At 38.3% G+C, this 17049-nt stretch overlaps 4 protein-coding genes and 1 pseudogene across 4 annotated transcripts; 1 reads left to right on the forward strand and 4 right to left on the reverse strand.

Annotated features, from left to right (window-relative positions):
• Nucleotides 1-4299: 4299 nt before the first annotated feature.
• On the reverse strand, nucleotides 4300-6133 carry LOC106339873. The gene is made up of 3 exons (XM_013778738.1): nucleotides 5262-6133; nucleotides 5124-5174; nucleotides 4300-4778 (listed from the first exon to the last, which is right to left on the reverse strand). The coding sequence occupies exons 1-3, from the start codon at nucleotides 5842-5844 to the stop codon at nucleotides 4471-4473; spliced, it is 942 nt and encodes a 313-aa protein (XP_013634192.1). The 5' UTR covers nucleotides 5845-6133; the 3' UTR covers nucleotides 4300-4470.
• A 1978-nt stretch (nucleotides 6134-8111) lies between these two features.
• LOC106341527 lies at nucleotides 8112-10113 on the reverse strand (annotated as a pseudogene).
• A 630-nt stretch (nucleotides 10114-10743) lies between these two features.
• On the reverse strand, nucleotides 10744-13200 carry LOC106342014 (protein LYK5). The gene has a single exon (XM_013780787.1). It carries the CDS (start codon nucleotides 12897-12899, stop codon nucleotides 10908-10910), a length of 1992 nt encoding a protein of 663 aa, XP_013636241.1. The 5' UTR covers nucleotides 12900-13200; the 3' UTR covers nucleotides 10744-10907.
• Nucleotides 13201-14036: 836 nt separating this feature from the next.
• LOC106342016 lies at nucleotides 14037-14683 on the reverse strand. The gene is made up of 2 exons (XM_013780790.1): nucleotides 14357-14683; nucleotides 14037-14275 (listed from the first exon to the last, which is right to left on the reverse strand). Exons 1-2 carry the CDS (start codon nucleotides 14591-14593, stop codon nucleotides 14219-14221), a joined length of 294 nt encoding a protein of 97 aa, XP_013636244.1. The 5' UTR covers nucleotides 14594-14683; the 3' UTR covers nucleotides 14037-14218.
• A 115-nt stretch (nucleotides 14684-14798) lies between these two features.
• Nucleotides 14799-16743, forward strand: LOC106342015 (cinnamoyl-CoA reductase 1). Its single transcript, XM_013780789.1, has 6 exons — nucleotides 14799-14993; nucleotides 15217-15386; nucleotides 15458-15643; nucleotides 15728-15893; nucleotides 15985-16174; nucleotides 16326-16743. The coding sequence occupies exons 1-6, from the start codon at nucleotides 14873-14875 to the stop codon at nucleotides 16456-16458; spliced, it is 966 nt and encodes a 321-aa protein (XP_013636243.1). The 5' UTR covers nucleotides 14799-14872; the 3' UTR covers nucleotides 16459-16743.
• The last annotated feature ends 306 nt before the right edge of the window (nucleotides 16744-17049 follow it).

A 17049-nucleotide genomic window follows, 5' to 3' on the forward strand; every position in this document is an offset into this window, starting at 1 on the left:
TTCATGGTTTTTCGATTCTTTTTTTTTTTTTTTTTTTTTTTTTTTTTTGAACTTAGCTTAGTTTTTCGATTCTTTTTGTTGCATCAAAATCATTTCTCAAAATTTTAATGGAGACAAAATATATTTAATTATTAACTGGGACTAGTTGTGAATAAATTATACAACCCTTAACTAAAATGATGGAATGATATGATAATCAATATTAGCTCATTGATTTACGATCAGCTTGGATTAGTTTGGCTCAATCTAGTGTGATTCAAAAAGGTTCCCCTTTATTAGTTGTAAAAAAGTTTTTCAATAAAAGATGAATTTGAAAAACAAATAAAATTTATTCAGAATATATACATGACACTTTTATATTTGACTTCAAATGTTATAATTATAAATGATATTTTTAGATGAAGAAATAATATTTTTGTATTGAAAACTTATTATATATATTGGACTATGTAATAGAATTTCTGGATTATAAGAAAAATTAGAAAAATACATTAGTAATAGTTTTAGAAACCAAATGTATCCGATAATATATATAGCCCCAAAGGTCTAACCAAATTTTAGAAATACATCCATCCCCCAATAGTGTAAAATAAATATATTTCTCAAAAAAAAAATTGAACTGAAATTCGGATTTAAATGGGGTTATTATTCGGAATCATTCAAATCAAGTACTACTATTTCTATTCATGTAATCTTGAACCAAAGTGACCAAACTCTGAGTTAGACCTATCAAACCAAATTTGTTTGGTTTTGTCGACAAAGAGAAAACAGAGTTACTACAAAAAGAAACTCTGATGAGACCAAACTAAGCCGAAATAAATTCGGTTATAACTCGCTTCATATATAGTTTACAGATGAGTGATGGACCAAAAAATGAAATGCTGCTAAACGGTTTAAAATTCTAATTTCAAGCAGAACCAGAAGGCACCGACCCAAGTCGGATAAAACCGGAATAAACTGCCAAGTGGTGTCAATACGCCCTGACTGCCAAGTGCCTTTCACTCCACAAAACCAGTTAACGTCGTTTTATTTTCCTAAAAATAAAATCAAAAAGATGTTGAGAGTATATAGAGTGAATGTCATGTATCTTCTGAACTTCTGACATATTCTCAAAATATCACTTCTTTGAACTTTCAAGATCCATCGCTAAACAAATTGCAAACATAAAGCCTCATGAATGACTTCTTACCATGTTTCTCATGAGTCAAATCAACCACAAGGCAACCCTAAAACCATTTTTTATAATTTACTTATCCTTGGTGAATTTATATACCTATAACAACTAGCAGAAATGATACCAATATTGTACCATGCATGTGTGTATATATTCAGGTCTGAGTTTTGCAGGTTCATTTTCACTATACCAACCCATAATGGAGGCTCCGCCGCCACCGTATCCACCAACCAGGACGAGGTTTCAAAACTACTACAGACATCTATTCAAAAAAACCTCTTTCTTTATCATCAATCGAATCACTGTTCGCGACCCAGGATTCTATTTTATCATCAATCCAATAACCGCTCGCGTTTTTTGTTTTTCTTATCAATGAATAGATGTCTTTACTTGTATGACTTAGATGTCTCGTATTTCTCGAAAAAGTGATTCGATTGATGGGATTTGGTATGATACTTATGAGATCGATGAAGTTTATTTTCAAATATGTCTTCTTAGAACTTATTGATTTGACGCCATAAGCGGGATCACCACCCCATAGCATGTTGCCGCCAGAACCCCGTATTTCTTCTAGACAACCTCCTAATTGTTCCAGAGCAACTAGAAAAAGATTCTTTAACCAGAAAGAATTCTGTTCAGATGTAGGATACCTATCCAGAAGTTTTCGCAACTCAATCATGTATGATGGAATCATCAAAGATTTGATCTTTTCGAACTCTGTCTGTAACTCACTATAGGCTCGGGAAACAAAGAGAAGATGTGTACGAACGATATATCCAGCAACAAGAAGAAGGAAAAGGATTGAATAGAGGACCTCACGAACATTTGGCGATCTCAGATGTGTCGATATCAACGATGACTCATTATTTCGATGAATCATTTCTTCGGACAGAAGAAGATTATGTAAAGACTTACTCGAAATCTCACTTATCAGATTCCTTTGTGGAAGACACAATTTTTTCTGAAGAATTCGCCATGATATATCTAATCCATACATAATATCATGAAAAATTGATACAAATTTTTGACTGCTACTTAGTATCCGCAATAGGTCTGAAAAAATATCTAAAAATATCAAATTTAGATATTTGTACCCTGTCGAAGTAAAGAACCATGGCATATATGTTTGGAATAGATTCCATTTTGAGAGAGTTGAAAAAGCACTATCTCGTTGAAAGGTTCTATCCATCTGCCCTTTGTCAACGCATTTTTTTAGGCAAAGACTCCGTTTTTTCCTCTGTAAATATTTCTCAGAACATGGAGATGTTAGATACATGTCGGCTCAATCTGAAGGAAATTATGCGGAAGCATTACAAAATTATTATGAAGCTATGCGACTAGAAATTGACCCCTATGATCGAAGTTATATACTATATAATATAGGCCTTATCCACACAAGTAATGGGGAACATACCAAAGCTTTAGAATATTATTTTCGGGCATTAGAACGAAACCCCTTTTTACCACAAGCTTTTAATAATATGGCTTTGTGATGTCATTACGTGCGACTATCTCCACTATAGAAAAAAAGAACGAACAGCTAGTCAATGAAATACTAGAAAAAAAAAGGCTTTCTACATAAGCATCGTCCAAAACGATTTTTTATCAGCTGTAGCAAATAAATAAACTTCATGGATCAAATATGAAGTGAAGACTAGATATGCCTAAATACTTTATTTCTATGGATAAAAAAAGATTTAATTGATAGAGGAAGCACCGTAAAGATCAACTGGAAAGGTTTTGGACCGATACAACAAGAGCTGTTTATTTATATCATAATATGAGATAAATCTTAGGAATCTACTTATGTAATAGAGTGGATCCCCTAAGGTATTGAGCAGCGGTGTAGCATCAGATCCTAAAGACAGTAAGTCTTTTTCTTTTTTATGAAGTATGAAAAAAAGTCTTTTTCAACGATTCTATATAAATTTATATATGAAAGCGGGATAGTTACCTTTCAGAAAATTCTAATATCTAATAACAGTGGACATGCCTTTTTTTTTCTGAAGGTAGGAGAAAAGATAAAACTTATTATTAGATTAATTAATATATTAATTAAATCAAAACGAAAGTTTGAAACTCATGTAATTACTCTCTTTTGTTTAATCCAAGAAAAACCGAATGAATATCTATAAGAAATCTCATTCAATTAGATATAAAGTTAAAGTAGGTTAAAGTGAAAAGAATTGCTATGTTAATCTATTACTTATATTATATCTCTCTCTAAAATTTCATCAAGTGCTGATCTCATAGGACAGCTCAGATGTTGCAGTCAGACATGAATTTTCATACGTTGGATAGAATTGTCGGTTATAGAATCGTTTGTAATATTTTCCATAGTTGTAATACCATAGTTATGCAGCATTAAAAAACAAGTTTTAGTTGCTTTCCAAGTCGTTACTACTTTTCTTGTACGAGAAGTCACTCTCTATGATGATCACCTTTTACGTGTTGTTGTATTGTGTAAGTTACGGTAATTCTACTTGTCACCAATTTATTTAGTACTAAACTGATTCCAAAGATGATAAAAACACTCATATAATCGAATCTATACCCAAGTGATGCACAAACTTAGAGAGATTTGATGATTCTTTTCTGAGTTTTAAAACTTACCCTTTTTGTTCTCTTAAATACTAGGATCATACGCATCACTACCACTACCTCTACCTCATTGATCCATCACCAGTATCTTGGACCTCAAGTAACATTTTAATGTGGTCGTTTTGTCTTAATAAATTTGCTTTCTCCACAACATTTACATTTGGGGGCATGATGAACATTTCAATCAAAGCTTTCTTCAGTCATTCAACTACGCATCTGTTGTCTGATGCCAAGTTACCCATCCGCACTGAGACGGAACGTGGAGTTCGTTTTGTTAAAACTCCCAATACTTTTGACATTTTACTGAATTGCCTCTTCCTATATATATATGTAATGTTGTTATTAATCCACTCAGCAGGGGAAGCAAGAACTCAAAATTAAAAAAAAAAAAAAAACAAAATCTATGTTTAAAATGCAACAAATCATCCACCTATAGTGAGCCATCAGGGGTGTCTGAGTTAGTCAAAACGGTAAAACAAAGATAATTAACCGATGTCTCATGTTCATATATGTCTCAATCAGGCTAAAGCCTAAAACCTAAAACCTTATAAATCTCCATGTTTATATAACATGTATAGCCCCCTCTGGTAGCATCAATATCCAATCAATAATGGTGGTAAATAAGAGATAAAAAAAGATTAATAATGAGAAGTAATCTGGAAGCAATATATACGACCAAATCTACACATATACATCTACAACTTATCTGCGATTTTCGCCACAGCATCTGCGAGCTTGCTGAGAACAGCGACTAAGTTATCACCATGATCTTTTCTTTGCTCTCTGTCTAGTTTCAAGTTTGTATTCTGAACTTCAAGCTGTGCCGCCAGTAACTGTCCGTTTCTTTCCAGTATCTGTATCAACTGGTTATCCATACTCTTTGTGGCTTCTTCTTCTTTTTCTTCATCTTCACTAGCAGATGTTCGTTTACGCTTTCTAGCCTCTTGTGATGTCGAACCAGCTTCTGGGTTTGCTGCTTCTGCATCTTTCTCTTTCACTCTACCTTCAAGTCCAAAATTCAAAAAACTTATGGTGAAAAAACAAGAAAGTGTCGACCCTTCCACGCAGCTTTGGTACCACAACTAGTCATCAACATTTGATAATATGAAACCATCTTTCAACATAACTACATAGTCAATATAAACTTTACAGCTCTTAAAATAATAACTGAGATGAGACAAAGAGAGGTAAACATTTATTAGTCCAAAGCACCAAAACGTAACACCTGATTGACACATTTTATCAAAAGATAAACCCCCTCAGAAACATCCCACGTCACGGCTTCGAATCCCAGCACGAGCGATCTAAATAATCTCTGACAGAACATAAAAACGACAAAAACACAAACCTTGATCATCTGCTCCACACGCTGCTTGCTTCTCCTTGTCCATAAAAACATCTTTATGAAAAAACAAATTATTTTCATTAGAACTGACGTCACTGTGACGAACATATATAACACTTTTGAGTTTGATCTCAAACTTACCCTGAAGCAACTTATTAGGCGCCGGTTCTCTCCGTTCTAACTCAGACAACACTCCCTCCGCCGCCGCCGACGCCGGAGCCAAGCCAAGCGCAAGAGCCGGAGGAACCACGCCGCCATCAACAACATCGTACACTTCCTTATCAAAAAAACCAGGAAGCTTCCTCTCTCTACGAACATCGTTCCTCATCACCCAATACGACTCCGTCTCCTCCTTCACCTGAGACTCCCACTCTTTAATCTTCTTGTAATCCCCGGCGAGGTTGCTCCACCTTTTCCGGCACTGAACCGGCCCTCGGTTCACTCCGTGGCGTCTGCAGTAAGACGACACAGACGCCCACTTCGTCTCCATTTGACCCGACCCGAGCGCCATGCCCGCCGCTCTCCCTCGCCGGACTCTGTTCTCCGCCACTCTCTTTCCCTGGATCAGCACCAGAATCTCCTGCCTCGTCCAACGTGGCAGCCTCGCCGTCTTGACGCTGTCATCGCCTCCTTCGTTGGACGGCGCACTATTCTCTCCACCACCGCCGTTACCGTCACCGTCAACGGCGGTCACTGCTAATCCCAACTGTTGTTCCAGAGCCATTGAAACGGAATATTATTTAATTAATCCCTTTTGTAATTCTCCGTTTTGAATGGCACGTGTTGAAACGGGTTCAGATTTAACGGCGTTATGGTGAGGACATCCCGTTATGGTGTTCGTCTCATCCTTGGCGGCGGAGAGATGGAGAGAGTGCAAAACAACAAGAGGTGAAGGGTTTATTTTTGTGAGATAATGACCTTTTATGTATAATAAAGCTTTCTTTAATCTTTTGTTTAATTTGGTAAATGTAGATAATTTGACCCTTAAATCTTTTTTATTTTTAATGTCGGCCCTTAACCCTTTCTTAAGGTTCATGTAGATTTTGTTGAATTAAAGGCATAATCAAGTAGGTAAGTAATATTTTAGTCCAATTAAGGACTAACTTTGCTTTGATTGGGCTATTTGCTAATTTTCTTGACACATCACTATCATCCCCTCATTTTCTACGGCCAAGATTCAATCTCAAAAAAATTAATATGGTAGTAGAGTAGTAGTACATACCACATTTAAATTTCAAATTATTTTTGTAATATGAAATATATAATTTAACAAAACTAAGAAAAATCGTAAACTATGTATATTATTTGAAGTGGTAAATGAAAGGTATTGGGAGAAAGGAAATGATGCCCCTTACCACTAATTTTTCTCAATTTCCCTTGTGTACCTACCACTCGAAGTCTATCTCCTAAATCGCATCATTTGTTTTTAATCATCTTACTAAATGACGCTATTAATGCTTTGATTAATGCCCCCTCCCCTCAGCTTAAAGCCACCTTTTTTCCCGAAGGAGTACCCAATGAATTATTCTTTTGTACTCATACGCGTCTATCTACTAGACCAAAAAACTATAGGCAACAAAAGACATTTCATATAAAGTATAAACCAATGGCGTGACCACATTTACGGTATCGTCATCCGTGATTCCTTAATTAAAAACAAATCATACAGGGAATTAACATATAGTAGTATATAGTTGTGATTATTGGATAATAATAAAAAAATATTTTGTAAACTAAAATGACTTTTGGATAAAGATACACATTAGGACTTCCAGGATCGTTTTCGCATATATACAAGTGTTTTTGGAGGTGTGGAGTCTGGAGAGTGTTCGTGGAGTATCTGTAGACTCTTTATGGCATATTTTGTTCAATCTTAGTTGGAAAAAAAAAAGTTACATGAATTAAAAATATCTATTTCGTAAATTTACAAAAATTGTTGAGAATTAGGACTAGCTCCATAATTATACAAAATATTATGAATTTATGATACCAACCAGTACACATGGTTATAATAAAGTAACAAACTAGAATCAATTAAAAGAACACATAAGTTTCAAGAAACATGAAAAGCTCATTCATTATGGTACACAAATCTCTGTACATCACAAAACACAAACCCAATTAGGCAAAAAACACAAGGAGTTTTAGGGGTGATTGGTAAAAACTGTAGCTTTAACTTTTTTGCTGTAGAACAAGTGCTGTAGATTTTTTTGCTGTAGCTGTAGATTTTTTTGCTGTAGCTGTAGATTTTTTTGCTGTAAAACTTTGGCCGTAAGATCTTAGCTGTAGGTTTTCTTTTTAAAGCACGATTGGTATACATTAGTTGTAGATTAGTATTATATATATATATTAAACAACATACTAATAGAAACAAAATAAAACTTATAATAATAATAATTTTACTGAATAAATAAAAATAAAGAATTCTAAAAAAAAGACATTTAAAATTGGTTTTCTTTTCCATGGAACTAGTGTTCATAATCAAATTTCATCGTACATCAATAACATAAAAGAAGACCAGATACGATAACATAAAAGAAGACGAAGAGATGGGTTACGTACCTTCTTGTTGCCTTTTCTTATTCTTCTTGTTCTCTCTGGATTTTTTTGGCTCTCTTACGTAGGTAGTATATATATGTTTACAACTAGGGCTTTTAGTTTTAGTGTTTATCTTAGGTTTCGTTAGTGTTTATCTTATTTTTTGAATAAAAGTTAAATGAAATATTCCTTTTTTCTTTTGGAAAGCTCACAAAACTGAGCTGTAGAGAATTTGCTTTCCAGAGCCGTAAACTAAAGCAAAATATGGATTTGGCTGAGTTTTAAAAAGATAACCAGGGCATGATTGCTTTGATTTTGGGGCTGTAAAGAGATTTGAGGCTGTCTAGAGCACTCACAACACTTACCAATCACCCCCTTATAGACAAAAGCTCAAATTTCAAATTTCAGAACATCGTTGTCTATTATGATTGTCTGTAAAGATGATGAACCTCATCATCGTAGGAAGCTGCTGGGAGGAAAGTGTCTTAAAGGGTTCTGTCGCAGCAGCTCTGTTTCTTTACAGTATTTTTTCAAAGGAAACATCATTAGATACATAAGCCATGTGGTAATTGTCTAGGTGAATCAAGAAGGGATTCTATGCTTACTTCTTTATCTCACGGCCATCATTAAGCGGCAAAATGTTTGATGATGATGAGATGGTTTCACTCTCCTTCTTCTCTACTCTCTGAATTCAGTTTCATAATCTAAAGTTAATAACGAAACATCTCTGTCTTGTTATGGAAACAGAAACTAGTTGTCTAACTGACTCTGTACAATCTTTTTCTTCGTCGACAAAAACCTCAAAGGAGGAAGCAGATGCAGCAGCAGTTCTCACAATAGTTTTCTGAGGAACCTGTCAGAATATATATATATTTATATATATATATCAACTGCAGGTAAATGATCAGTTTACAGAGACAAGTTTAGTTTAGTTTTGTATGTTAGAGCAGAAGCAAAACCTTGAATGATGCTCATTTTCCAGGTAAAGCATTGTTCTCTTTGTTCCTCTCTCCTCTGCCTCCAAGCATAAGCAAAGAACCAAACTCTGGTTTTGACTTGTCCGACTCTGTTTGATCCCCCGATGCAGTGTCCTTGTAGACAGCCAAAGGTGCCTTGGATGAGCTACAAAAATCAGCATAATTTAGAGTTTTTGTGAAGTTTATATATGCATAAAGCGAGAAATACATAACCAATAAAACTGCTTACTGATTAGGCTTTGTTCTCTTTGCTTGTGGTCCTAACGCCTGCCTTCCTGTATCTATACAAAACATTGGTTATGTAAGAGAGCTTAACAGAACATATTAATAAAACTTCCAAAGTAATTAATGTGACTCACTATTATTATCTCCTCTAGACAATACAGTCCCAAAGCTTCTTGACGGTAATTCATTCTCCTTTGGCTCCTGTTGTTAGGTGCAAAACATTAAGCATCAAATCGCATAGAGAAACATACAGTTTACAAACAGAATAAGCGTCTTACATCATCAACACTTTTGGACCTTCTCATAGTTCTCACCATGAACTTCTTGTAAGCCTCATTCAACTTCTCCACAGGCTTTGTATTCCTGCACACAGTTCCACACTTTTATCAACCAAACCATGTGACAAAAGCCTAAAGAACCAAAACGAAGAAGACTCACCTAGAGATTCTGAGATTGAAGATCTCATTAGCCGTCTTCACCTTACCCGTAAAATCCATATGCAACCCATAATCTATGTAGTACAAAGCATGTGTATTTCCAATAACATTAACCTCCAAGAACTTATAAATCACTTCAGCACCAGCACAATGCTCCGCCTTCAAAACAAAGATAACCACTTCCCGTTTAGTAACTACTCTTCCAATACAATAGAAGATCATTCAATTGAGCTAAAAGAGAGAGAGAGAAGCATTACATATTCCAACCAGACTTTGAGGTAACGAAGATCATCCTTGTACCGCTCCAAGTGCCAGAACTTTCTCACGCACTGCTCGTATATCACCAACAGCCCTGAGCACTATCCTTCCGGAGGAAACGCCTCCTGCACCCATTTAACGAACCTGTAGAGAAAGCTCAAAGCTCAGGATCAAGAAGATTTTTTATAATCAAGAAAAGATAAAAAAAAAGGAGCTCACTTTATCCATGGGAAGAGAGGGTCATCACCATCGTACTCGTCTATCTCCTCAATCAGCTTCCTAAGAATCAAAAAATCAAATGAGTGATTTTCGATTGAAACCCAATAGAGGATTTAGATGTGAAAAAAGTTGAAAGCTTTACCTTCGTTTCTCGATGAGGGTCTTTCTTAATTGGTGGTCACAGTGAGATTTGAGAGCATGGTTGAGGAGACGGATGTTTCGTCCTCTCTTTAGAGGCCGGACGTTCTCCTTGAAAAGCTCCCACTCGTGTCCTGTCTCTTGTTTGGAAGCGAAGAACTCTGTTTCTGGATCTGGGATTTCGACCCTCGTTTCCGCCATTGTTGTTGTTTCTTTCGTTCTTTCTTCTTCGTTAGACTTTTGAGACAGTTTTGAAATTCAAGTGGATATAGCCGTTAGTTAGCGAGGGTTCCACAGCTTATAAGCGTGTAGATGGACTCACGTGTGTTTGGGCCTAGTTTATATGGGCTATGATTTGTCTTCGTTTTTTTGTTATAGGCGTTTACGTTTGCATTTTGTGGTTGCTTACCAAAAAAACAATATGTTGATGGTATTAATTAAAGTGATTAATAAAAATAATTTTACAAGTAATCTGATCATGTAATTTCTAACAAACACCATTTCCTAGCTTCTTGAATTTCGAATCATTAATGATCATATCAAACATTTCTCTAAAATTATATTTGTGGAAGGAGGGAGAAGATTGGAGATGGGTTGAGGAGAGAGTCGTGCAAGCGAGGAGAGTGATTGTACTTTTGAACCACCTGGCGTATGTGTATTTTTCTTTAAAGTCTTTTAGTCAAAAATATTTGGTATTAATTTGTGGTAATGTGGCAAATTATATTTGTTAGTTTCTCTGTCTTAAACAGAAATTAGTAAGCGCCTGTAAAACAAACTAACAAGAATAATCTAAGAGTGAGATTAGTTTAAAATTTAGTCTACAAGAATTGTGAAAAACATTCAAATCTTCTCATTGCTTTTGTTGAACACTGTGGTAATTATTTTGCTCAGTTACAGTAGATTTTATAGCCATATAGTCCTTCATCTTATATATTACACAAAATCTAAAATCTAAACTCAATTATTGACAAACAAAACAAAATAAAATAGAATAACTAGTTGCCAAAAGATCCCGAATCATGAAGGAGGTCATGAGAAGGCTCCCAATCAATGGAGGACGAGACAATCATCAAGAGCGTGGTTAGAACCTGAGCAATAGACGGTCTCGAGTTAATATCAGGTGCCACACAGCTCTTAGCCAGCTGAGCCATAGTGAAAGCCAGCTCCAACGGATACTCATCCCCAAGAGATGAATCCATAAACTCTTTCAGCTTCTCTCTCACATTCTCTCCTCCAAGCACATTGTTTATCTCTCTACACAACAACATCTCTTCCTTCTCCTCCTTATCCACCGTCGCCGCTTCTTTCCCCGAGAGAAGCTCAAGAACCACAACTCCGAAAGCAAACACGTCTAGCTTCGGAGTTATGACTCCGTTCTCGACGTACTCCGGAGCTAAGTAGCCTTGTGTTCCTTCAACGTGTCTGGTCAACTGAAGATCGAGATCACCTTCTTCATCAAGAATCCTCGCGACGCCGAAATTCGAAATCTTGGCTTTGAAGTTGGAATCAAGAAGCACGTTGGTGGATTCCAAGTTCTTGTGGATATGAGGGGGCGTTACGTAGTTGTGGAGATAGTCCAACGCCTCTGCTACGTCCCGACAGATCTCAACTCTTTGTCTCCATGTCAAAGACTTCTTCTTGTTAGACGAGTGAAGCCAATCGCTAACCGAACCGTTCTCTGAGTACTCGTAGACGAGGTACGAGGTTCCTTCGCGGATGCAGAAGCCTGAGAGACGGATGATATTGGAATGGTTCAGCTTCTTCAAGAGACTGATCTCGGAGGAAGACACGTCTCCTTTGATCACCTTCACCGCCGCGTCGTCTCCGTTGATCGTTGCCTTATACACCGAGCCTTTGATCTTGTTCTCGTCGCTGAAGTTCGAAGTCGCCGACTGAAGGTCGCTGAATCTGTAGAGAGTTAAGGACTCAATAGCTGATTTGAGACCAGACGTGGTGTCTGAGGAGTTTGATAAGGCGATCGACCATTGGTTTGTTGACGTTGTGGGAAGAGACTGTTTGGTCGACGAGTCCGTAAGCTTGTTCTGTTCTATCAACGACGACGTTTTGGATCTTCGTTTGTAGTAACAGAAGTAGAGAGATAAGATCGAGATCAAGAGGAGCAAACCGGCTCCGATTCCAACTCCGATGTAAATCCATTTGTGAGAAGAGGACGACCCCGGAGGAGACACCGGCGGCGACTGCGGCGGAGTAGCGACCGGCGGCGTCGGCGACGGAGTACTCACGATTCTGGTTGGTTCCGTCCTGAGAGGAACGAGAAGCGGCGTGAAGAAGTAGATGCGGTCCGACGCGAGCTCGTTACCGGAGCTCACGGCGGCCGACGAGCTTCTGAACATCTCGGCGATGGCGGAGACGCTGTCTCCCTGCGCGACTAAGTAGGTAAGAAGGTATCTGAAGCCCGCGTCGGTTTGGTTCGCGGTGGGGCAGGCGCAGCGGAGAGGGACGAGGAGGTCTAGCCCGGCGGTTAGGTTTTTCTCGCCGTAAGGGTTCTGCGACATCATGGCTTGACACGTGGACAGAGCTTGGTAGGTGTCGTTGGCTACGGAGAAGTAAGTCTCCACCGTTCGGCCGGAGAGTCTGTAAGTAGCGTTGTGCTGGTAAAAGCCACCGCCGCCGGAGCAGGAGCAGGTGGTTGGGATGAGGACTAGGTTGCGGGTGGGGATGGTGGCGGTTATGGAGGTGAGGTTGTTGATGGACTGGATCTCGGCGGCGGAGGCGTTGAGGAGTCCGGCGATGGAGCTGGGAGTGTTGTACGGTGGTTGAGACCAGAAAGTGAGGTAGGAGCGGCATGAGGGCGGGCCGTTACAGGTGAAGCCGTTGGTTATGTTGTCGAAGTCACGATTCTCACAGGCTAGCTGGTGGTTGTTGACGTACGGTTGCTGAGCTTTGGTCGGTGAAGACGCGGCGAAGAAGAGAAGAAGGAGAAACAAGGGGGAGGTGGATAGCGCGTGGAGTGTACGCGCAGCCATGTTGTGGTTGTTTGTTTGATGGAAGTGTTTGGCTTTTGAGGTAATTTCTCCTGACTTAAACAGAGAGGAGGAGGAGACAACCACAAGGAGACGGCAAAGACTTTGCTAGTCAAATGAACGCGTCGTTGGCGTTGACTTTTTGCGACATTTCTTATTGGTTGGTCCCACTTTTCTAAAAATTATAACTGGAGAATTTGGGTACGTCTTCATAATTTTCTAATGGAATACTATGTTTTAAGGAAATAATTCGTCTTTTGTATTGAACAAGTCAACATGATCTGTGGAATAAATGACATTGTGGAAATGGATACAAGAAAACAATGGTGTGCACTGTATATGAGTAAAGTACCTAGATTAGCTGGAAATATCTGGTCCGCCCAGACATAGGAGCTTGTAGACAATGAAGCTCTACTACCAGAGAAAATAAGATCTGCGTGATTCTCATCTACCCAACTGAGAATTTAAAGCAAACTGCAATGCAGGAGAAGATGTTTGAAGAAGAAGGTCGCTCGATTGCATTTAGCTTTTATGGTTATCACAGGTTAAACTAATTAGTTAGTGTTCTTGTTTGAGTCCAGTGCGATTTACAAATAGCAAATTTCACCAAGGAGACTTTGTTGTCTCTCCTAACGTGGGTTTTCAGTCACACAAAAATTAAAAGGGGTGATTTCATGTTCGGTAGCAAAATCGTCTATACTCATGACCCTTTGAGGATTACAAAAGAACTTGCACGCCTTCACTAATCTTGATGCAAGTAGTATGTAAAGAATTAACTTAAAGTAACAAACACCAAACTGAATCAGTTCCAAGAACGCATGACAGAGTTGAATGATAATAAAAAGATGATCAATTCCGTTTGCAACTGAACTAACATAATTGTCCAATCCTTTTAGCAGAGCACGACCATAGTAGAATAAACCCAATCAGAACTAATTGCAAGAACCTGAAAATATACAAGTCGATGCATTCTACACTTGCATGATAACACAAAGAATTCGAATCCAACGTTAATGTTTCCACACAAGGGCAGCAAACATCAAAATCGTAAAGAGAAAGCTGATAGAGTCAAAATCGAAGTTTCAGATTCCCTTTTCAAACCTCACAAACGCATATAATAAATCCTTCAGAAAAAATAGTTTCCATCTTTTTTTTTTTTTTTTTTTTTTAAATTCGATTTTTTGTAAAGTCACACAACTATAGTGTTTTGTCTATACAATGACCATCTTCGTAGCTATAGGATAAACAAAACAAAACTGCCGAAGCTAACAGACTTACAAAGAGATGTTCTCAAAAACTTGCAGAAAACGAAAACAAAGTATTCAATCCTGTGGTTTATCATCGGTTATGTTCTTGTTTCCATAAACCAGACCAGTAACCTGCAAAATAGCAAACCATTGATAAAACATATAAAAACACCATCCTAACAAACAAAAAAAGAAAATGATTGATTCATTGACCTGAGGATCAGCGATTGGTTTCCTCTTCTCCATGTATTGATCCCGATCCGCCACCGCCAGAAGTGCCCTAGCCTCTTGTTCCTTTTTGAGATCCTGAGCCGGTTTAACCCAGAGATAGTAAGCGATTGTTCCGGCGACGAGCCAGGATGCGAGATTCTGACCTCCTCTAAGACCTCCCATGGAGTTCCCCACGAAAGACCTCACCTTCCCCATTGATCTTCCCCAATCGCTACCCATCGGTGACGTTCGCTTGACTTTGATTTGATGATCCGATTTGGATTCTCATTTGCTTGACGCCCACTGCGAATACTAAACCGGTCGCCGGCAATCTGTTGGTCTGTGATTGATCCACGTGGCTTTATATGGGCCTGATAAAATTATTAGGCCCATGGGCTTTGTCTAAGGTAAAGCCCACGTCGATAAAAGAAGGATGGAGACAAAAAGTCCAAAGACAGAACACACCTGGCGCTAGGACAAGGTAGAAGAAGACCGAATAAGCATCGCGGAGATCGAAACATGTCGGTGGTGGCGAAAGGAAAGGTTTGCGTAACCGGCGCCGGAGGGTTTCTTGCTTCGTGGGTCGTCGATCTTCTCCTCTCTAAGGATTACTTCGTCCATGGCACTGTCAGAGACCCTGGTACTTTACTCCTCCTCTAATCTCTCCCATCTCTACTATTTCATCGGAATATTCTCTGTGCATGTGAAACAAAAACGCTATGTGGGCTAAGTTGGATTCGTTTATAATCAATCCTTTTGTGGCTTCTCAGATTTAGCTTTTGAGTTTGTTTTTTTCAGACCACTATTGTTGTGTCTGATCAAGAGTTTCACATGGAGTTTATTTTTTTTTTTTTTTGTTATAGATAACGAAAAGTATTCTCATTTGAAGAAACTGGAGAAAGCCGGTGACAAACTCAAGCTCGTCAAGGCTGATTTGCTTGACTACGCCTCTCTTCAATCTGCGATCGCAGGTTGCATCGGCGTCTTCCATGTGGCAAGCCCTGTTCCATCATCTTCAGTCCCAAATCCTGAGGTGATGATTTTGCATAGCTCTGAAGCTACGTACTTTGTCTCGATTTGCTTATACTGTTTTTTTTTTTGCAGGTGGAAGTGATGGCACCAGCTGTGGATGGCACGTTGAATGTGCTTAAAGCGTGCGTCGAAGCAAATGTTAAGCGTGTTGTGTACGTTTCATCTGCAGCTGCGCTTATGATGAACCCTAATTGGTCAAAGAATCAAGTCATAGATGAGTCCTGTTGGTCAGACCTGGAGTTTTGCAAAAGAACTGAGGTTAAACGCATCCTGAATCCATCATCAATACTCACTTGTTATTTTCCACATCTTTTGTTCACTGAGATTAGTCCCTTTTGGCAGAATTGGTATTGTGCATCAAAAACACAAGCAGAAAGTGAAGCTTTCGAATTTGCAAAACGAACCGGGATTAGTCTCGTCAGCATTTGCCCTACCATGGTCTTTGGACCTGTTCTGCAGCAGCACACCGTGAACGCTAGTACTCTTGCTCTCGCCAAGCTTCTCAAAGGTATAATCACCTCTTGGATTTTTACAAAGCAGCTTTGGTATATGGGTTGTTGAATCTGTGAGGGTCTTGATCCTATTTACATGGGTTGCAGAGGGTTTTGAGTCACGGGAGAACCAAGTGAGACTTATTGTAGATGTGCGTGATGTGGCTCAAGCGTTACTTTTGGTTTATGAGAAACCAGAAGCTGAAGGAAGGTACATATGCACAGCCCACAAGGCTAAAGAAAAGGATGTTGTTGAGAAGCTCAAGAGTCTTTACCCTAATTACAACTACCCAAAGAGGTAACCAAACAAGTAAACTACTATGAGCTGTCTTTGTCACAGCTTCATTGGTTATTTCATCAATTAACAATGTCAGAAACCCTTAGGATAGTGTGTGAAGTTTCTTCTTGATCTTAACGTTGATCCAAGCTCTCTTTATGTAATGTAACAGCTACGTTGAAGTGGAAGAAAGGTCGACGATGACTTCAGAGAAACTGCAGAAGTTGGGTTGGACTTTCAGGCCGTTGGAGGAAACACTTGTGGATTCGGTGGAGAGCTACAGGAAAGCTAAGATTCTGGACTGATAACTTGGAAAAAAATAGTAAAAGAGAGTTCTACTGGTTATGTTCATGGCTCCATGTGTTATCAAGTGTTCAAACCTGCGCAAACACACTCCCTCTGTCTTTCAATCATCATTACTCAATAATAAGAGCTGTCCACATTACTCAACATTGTCTGTAATAAAAGAGAATGGTTACATGAAAAAACACATTATCATGGTTTTAGCACATTTTACTTGTACGGTTTGGTAAATTCAAGACCAAAATGCTCATGTCTTATTTTTATGTCTTATTTTTAGAAGGAAGCAACGATTAAACTAGTTATTTTTTTTATGTTAAAAAATTAAACGGTGCGTTATTTTTTTTATGTTAAAAAATTAAACGGTGCGTTTTGCTAGGATATGGTGGTTACGAAGTCGTGGATAGGAAATAATGGTTAGGCGTGTATGTTGGGACGAATTTTTATTGTTGTGGAAGTGATTGTTGTGGTTAGGGTACAAAAGATACAAAGTTTCTAGTACATATAGTATGAATGTGATACAGTGAATAGGTCAAATAACTTAACTTGATAAGCATACATAATGTTTGATAATATAAAAGACATAGAAACCGCAT

Source organism: Brassica oleracea, chromosome C4 (assembly GCF_000695525.1).
Source record: "Brassica oleracea var. oleracea cultivar TO1000 chromosome C4, BOL, whole genome shotgun sequence".
Taxonomy (NCBI): Eukaryota; Viridiplantae; Streptophyta; class Magnoliopsida; order Brassicales; family Brassicaceae; genus Brassica; species Brassica oleracea.

What these genes read in the sequence shown, in the direction of transcription:
- LOC106339873 (XM_013778738.1), bottom strand. Translation starts at nt 5,844, where the DNA reads ATGGCTCTGGAACAACAGTTGGGATTAGCAGTGACCGCCGTTGACGGT. An exon ending in GCCTAATAAGTTGCTTCAGG is followed by an intron (nt 5,175 to 5,261) that starts GTAAGTTTGAGA and finishes TTTTTCATAAAG; the next exon opens with ATGTTTTTATGGACAAGGAG. An exon ending in GTGTGGAGCAGATGATCAAG is followed by an intron (nt 4,779 to 5,123) that starts GTTTGTGTTTTT and finishes TTGGACTTGAAG; the next exon opens with GTAGAGTGAAAGAGAAAGAT.
- LOC106342014 (XM_013780787.1), bottom strand. Translation starts at nt 12,899, where the DNA reads ATGGCTGCGCGTACACTCCACGCGCTATCCACCTCCCCCTTGTTTCTC.
- LOC106342016 (XM_013780790.1), bottom strand. Translation starts at nt 14,593, where the DNA reads ATGGGTAGCGATTGGGGAAGATCAATGGGGAAGGTGAGGTCTTTCGTG. An exon ending in AACCAATCGCTGATCCTCAG is followed by an intron (nt 14,276 to 14,356) that starts GTCAATGAATCA and finishes GCTATTTTGCAG; the next exon opens with GTTACTGGTCTGGTTTATGG.
- LOC106342015 (XM_013780789.1), top strand. Translation starts at nt 14,873, where the DNA reads ATGTCGGTGGTGGCGAAAGGAAAGGTTTGCGTAACCGGCGCCGGAGGG. An exon ending in CTTCAGTCCCAAATCCTGAG is followed by an intron (nt 15,387 to 15,457) that starts GTGATGATTTTG and finishes TTTTTTTTGCAG; the next exon opens with GTGGAAGTGATGGCACCAGC. An exon ending in AGTTTTGCAAAAGAACTGAG is followed by an intron (nt 15,644 to 15,727) that starts GTTAAACGCATC and finishes CCCTTTTGGCAG; the next exon opens with AATTGGTATTGTGCATCAAA.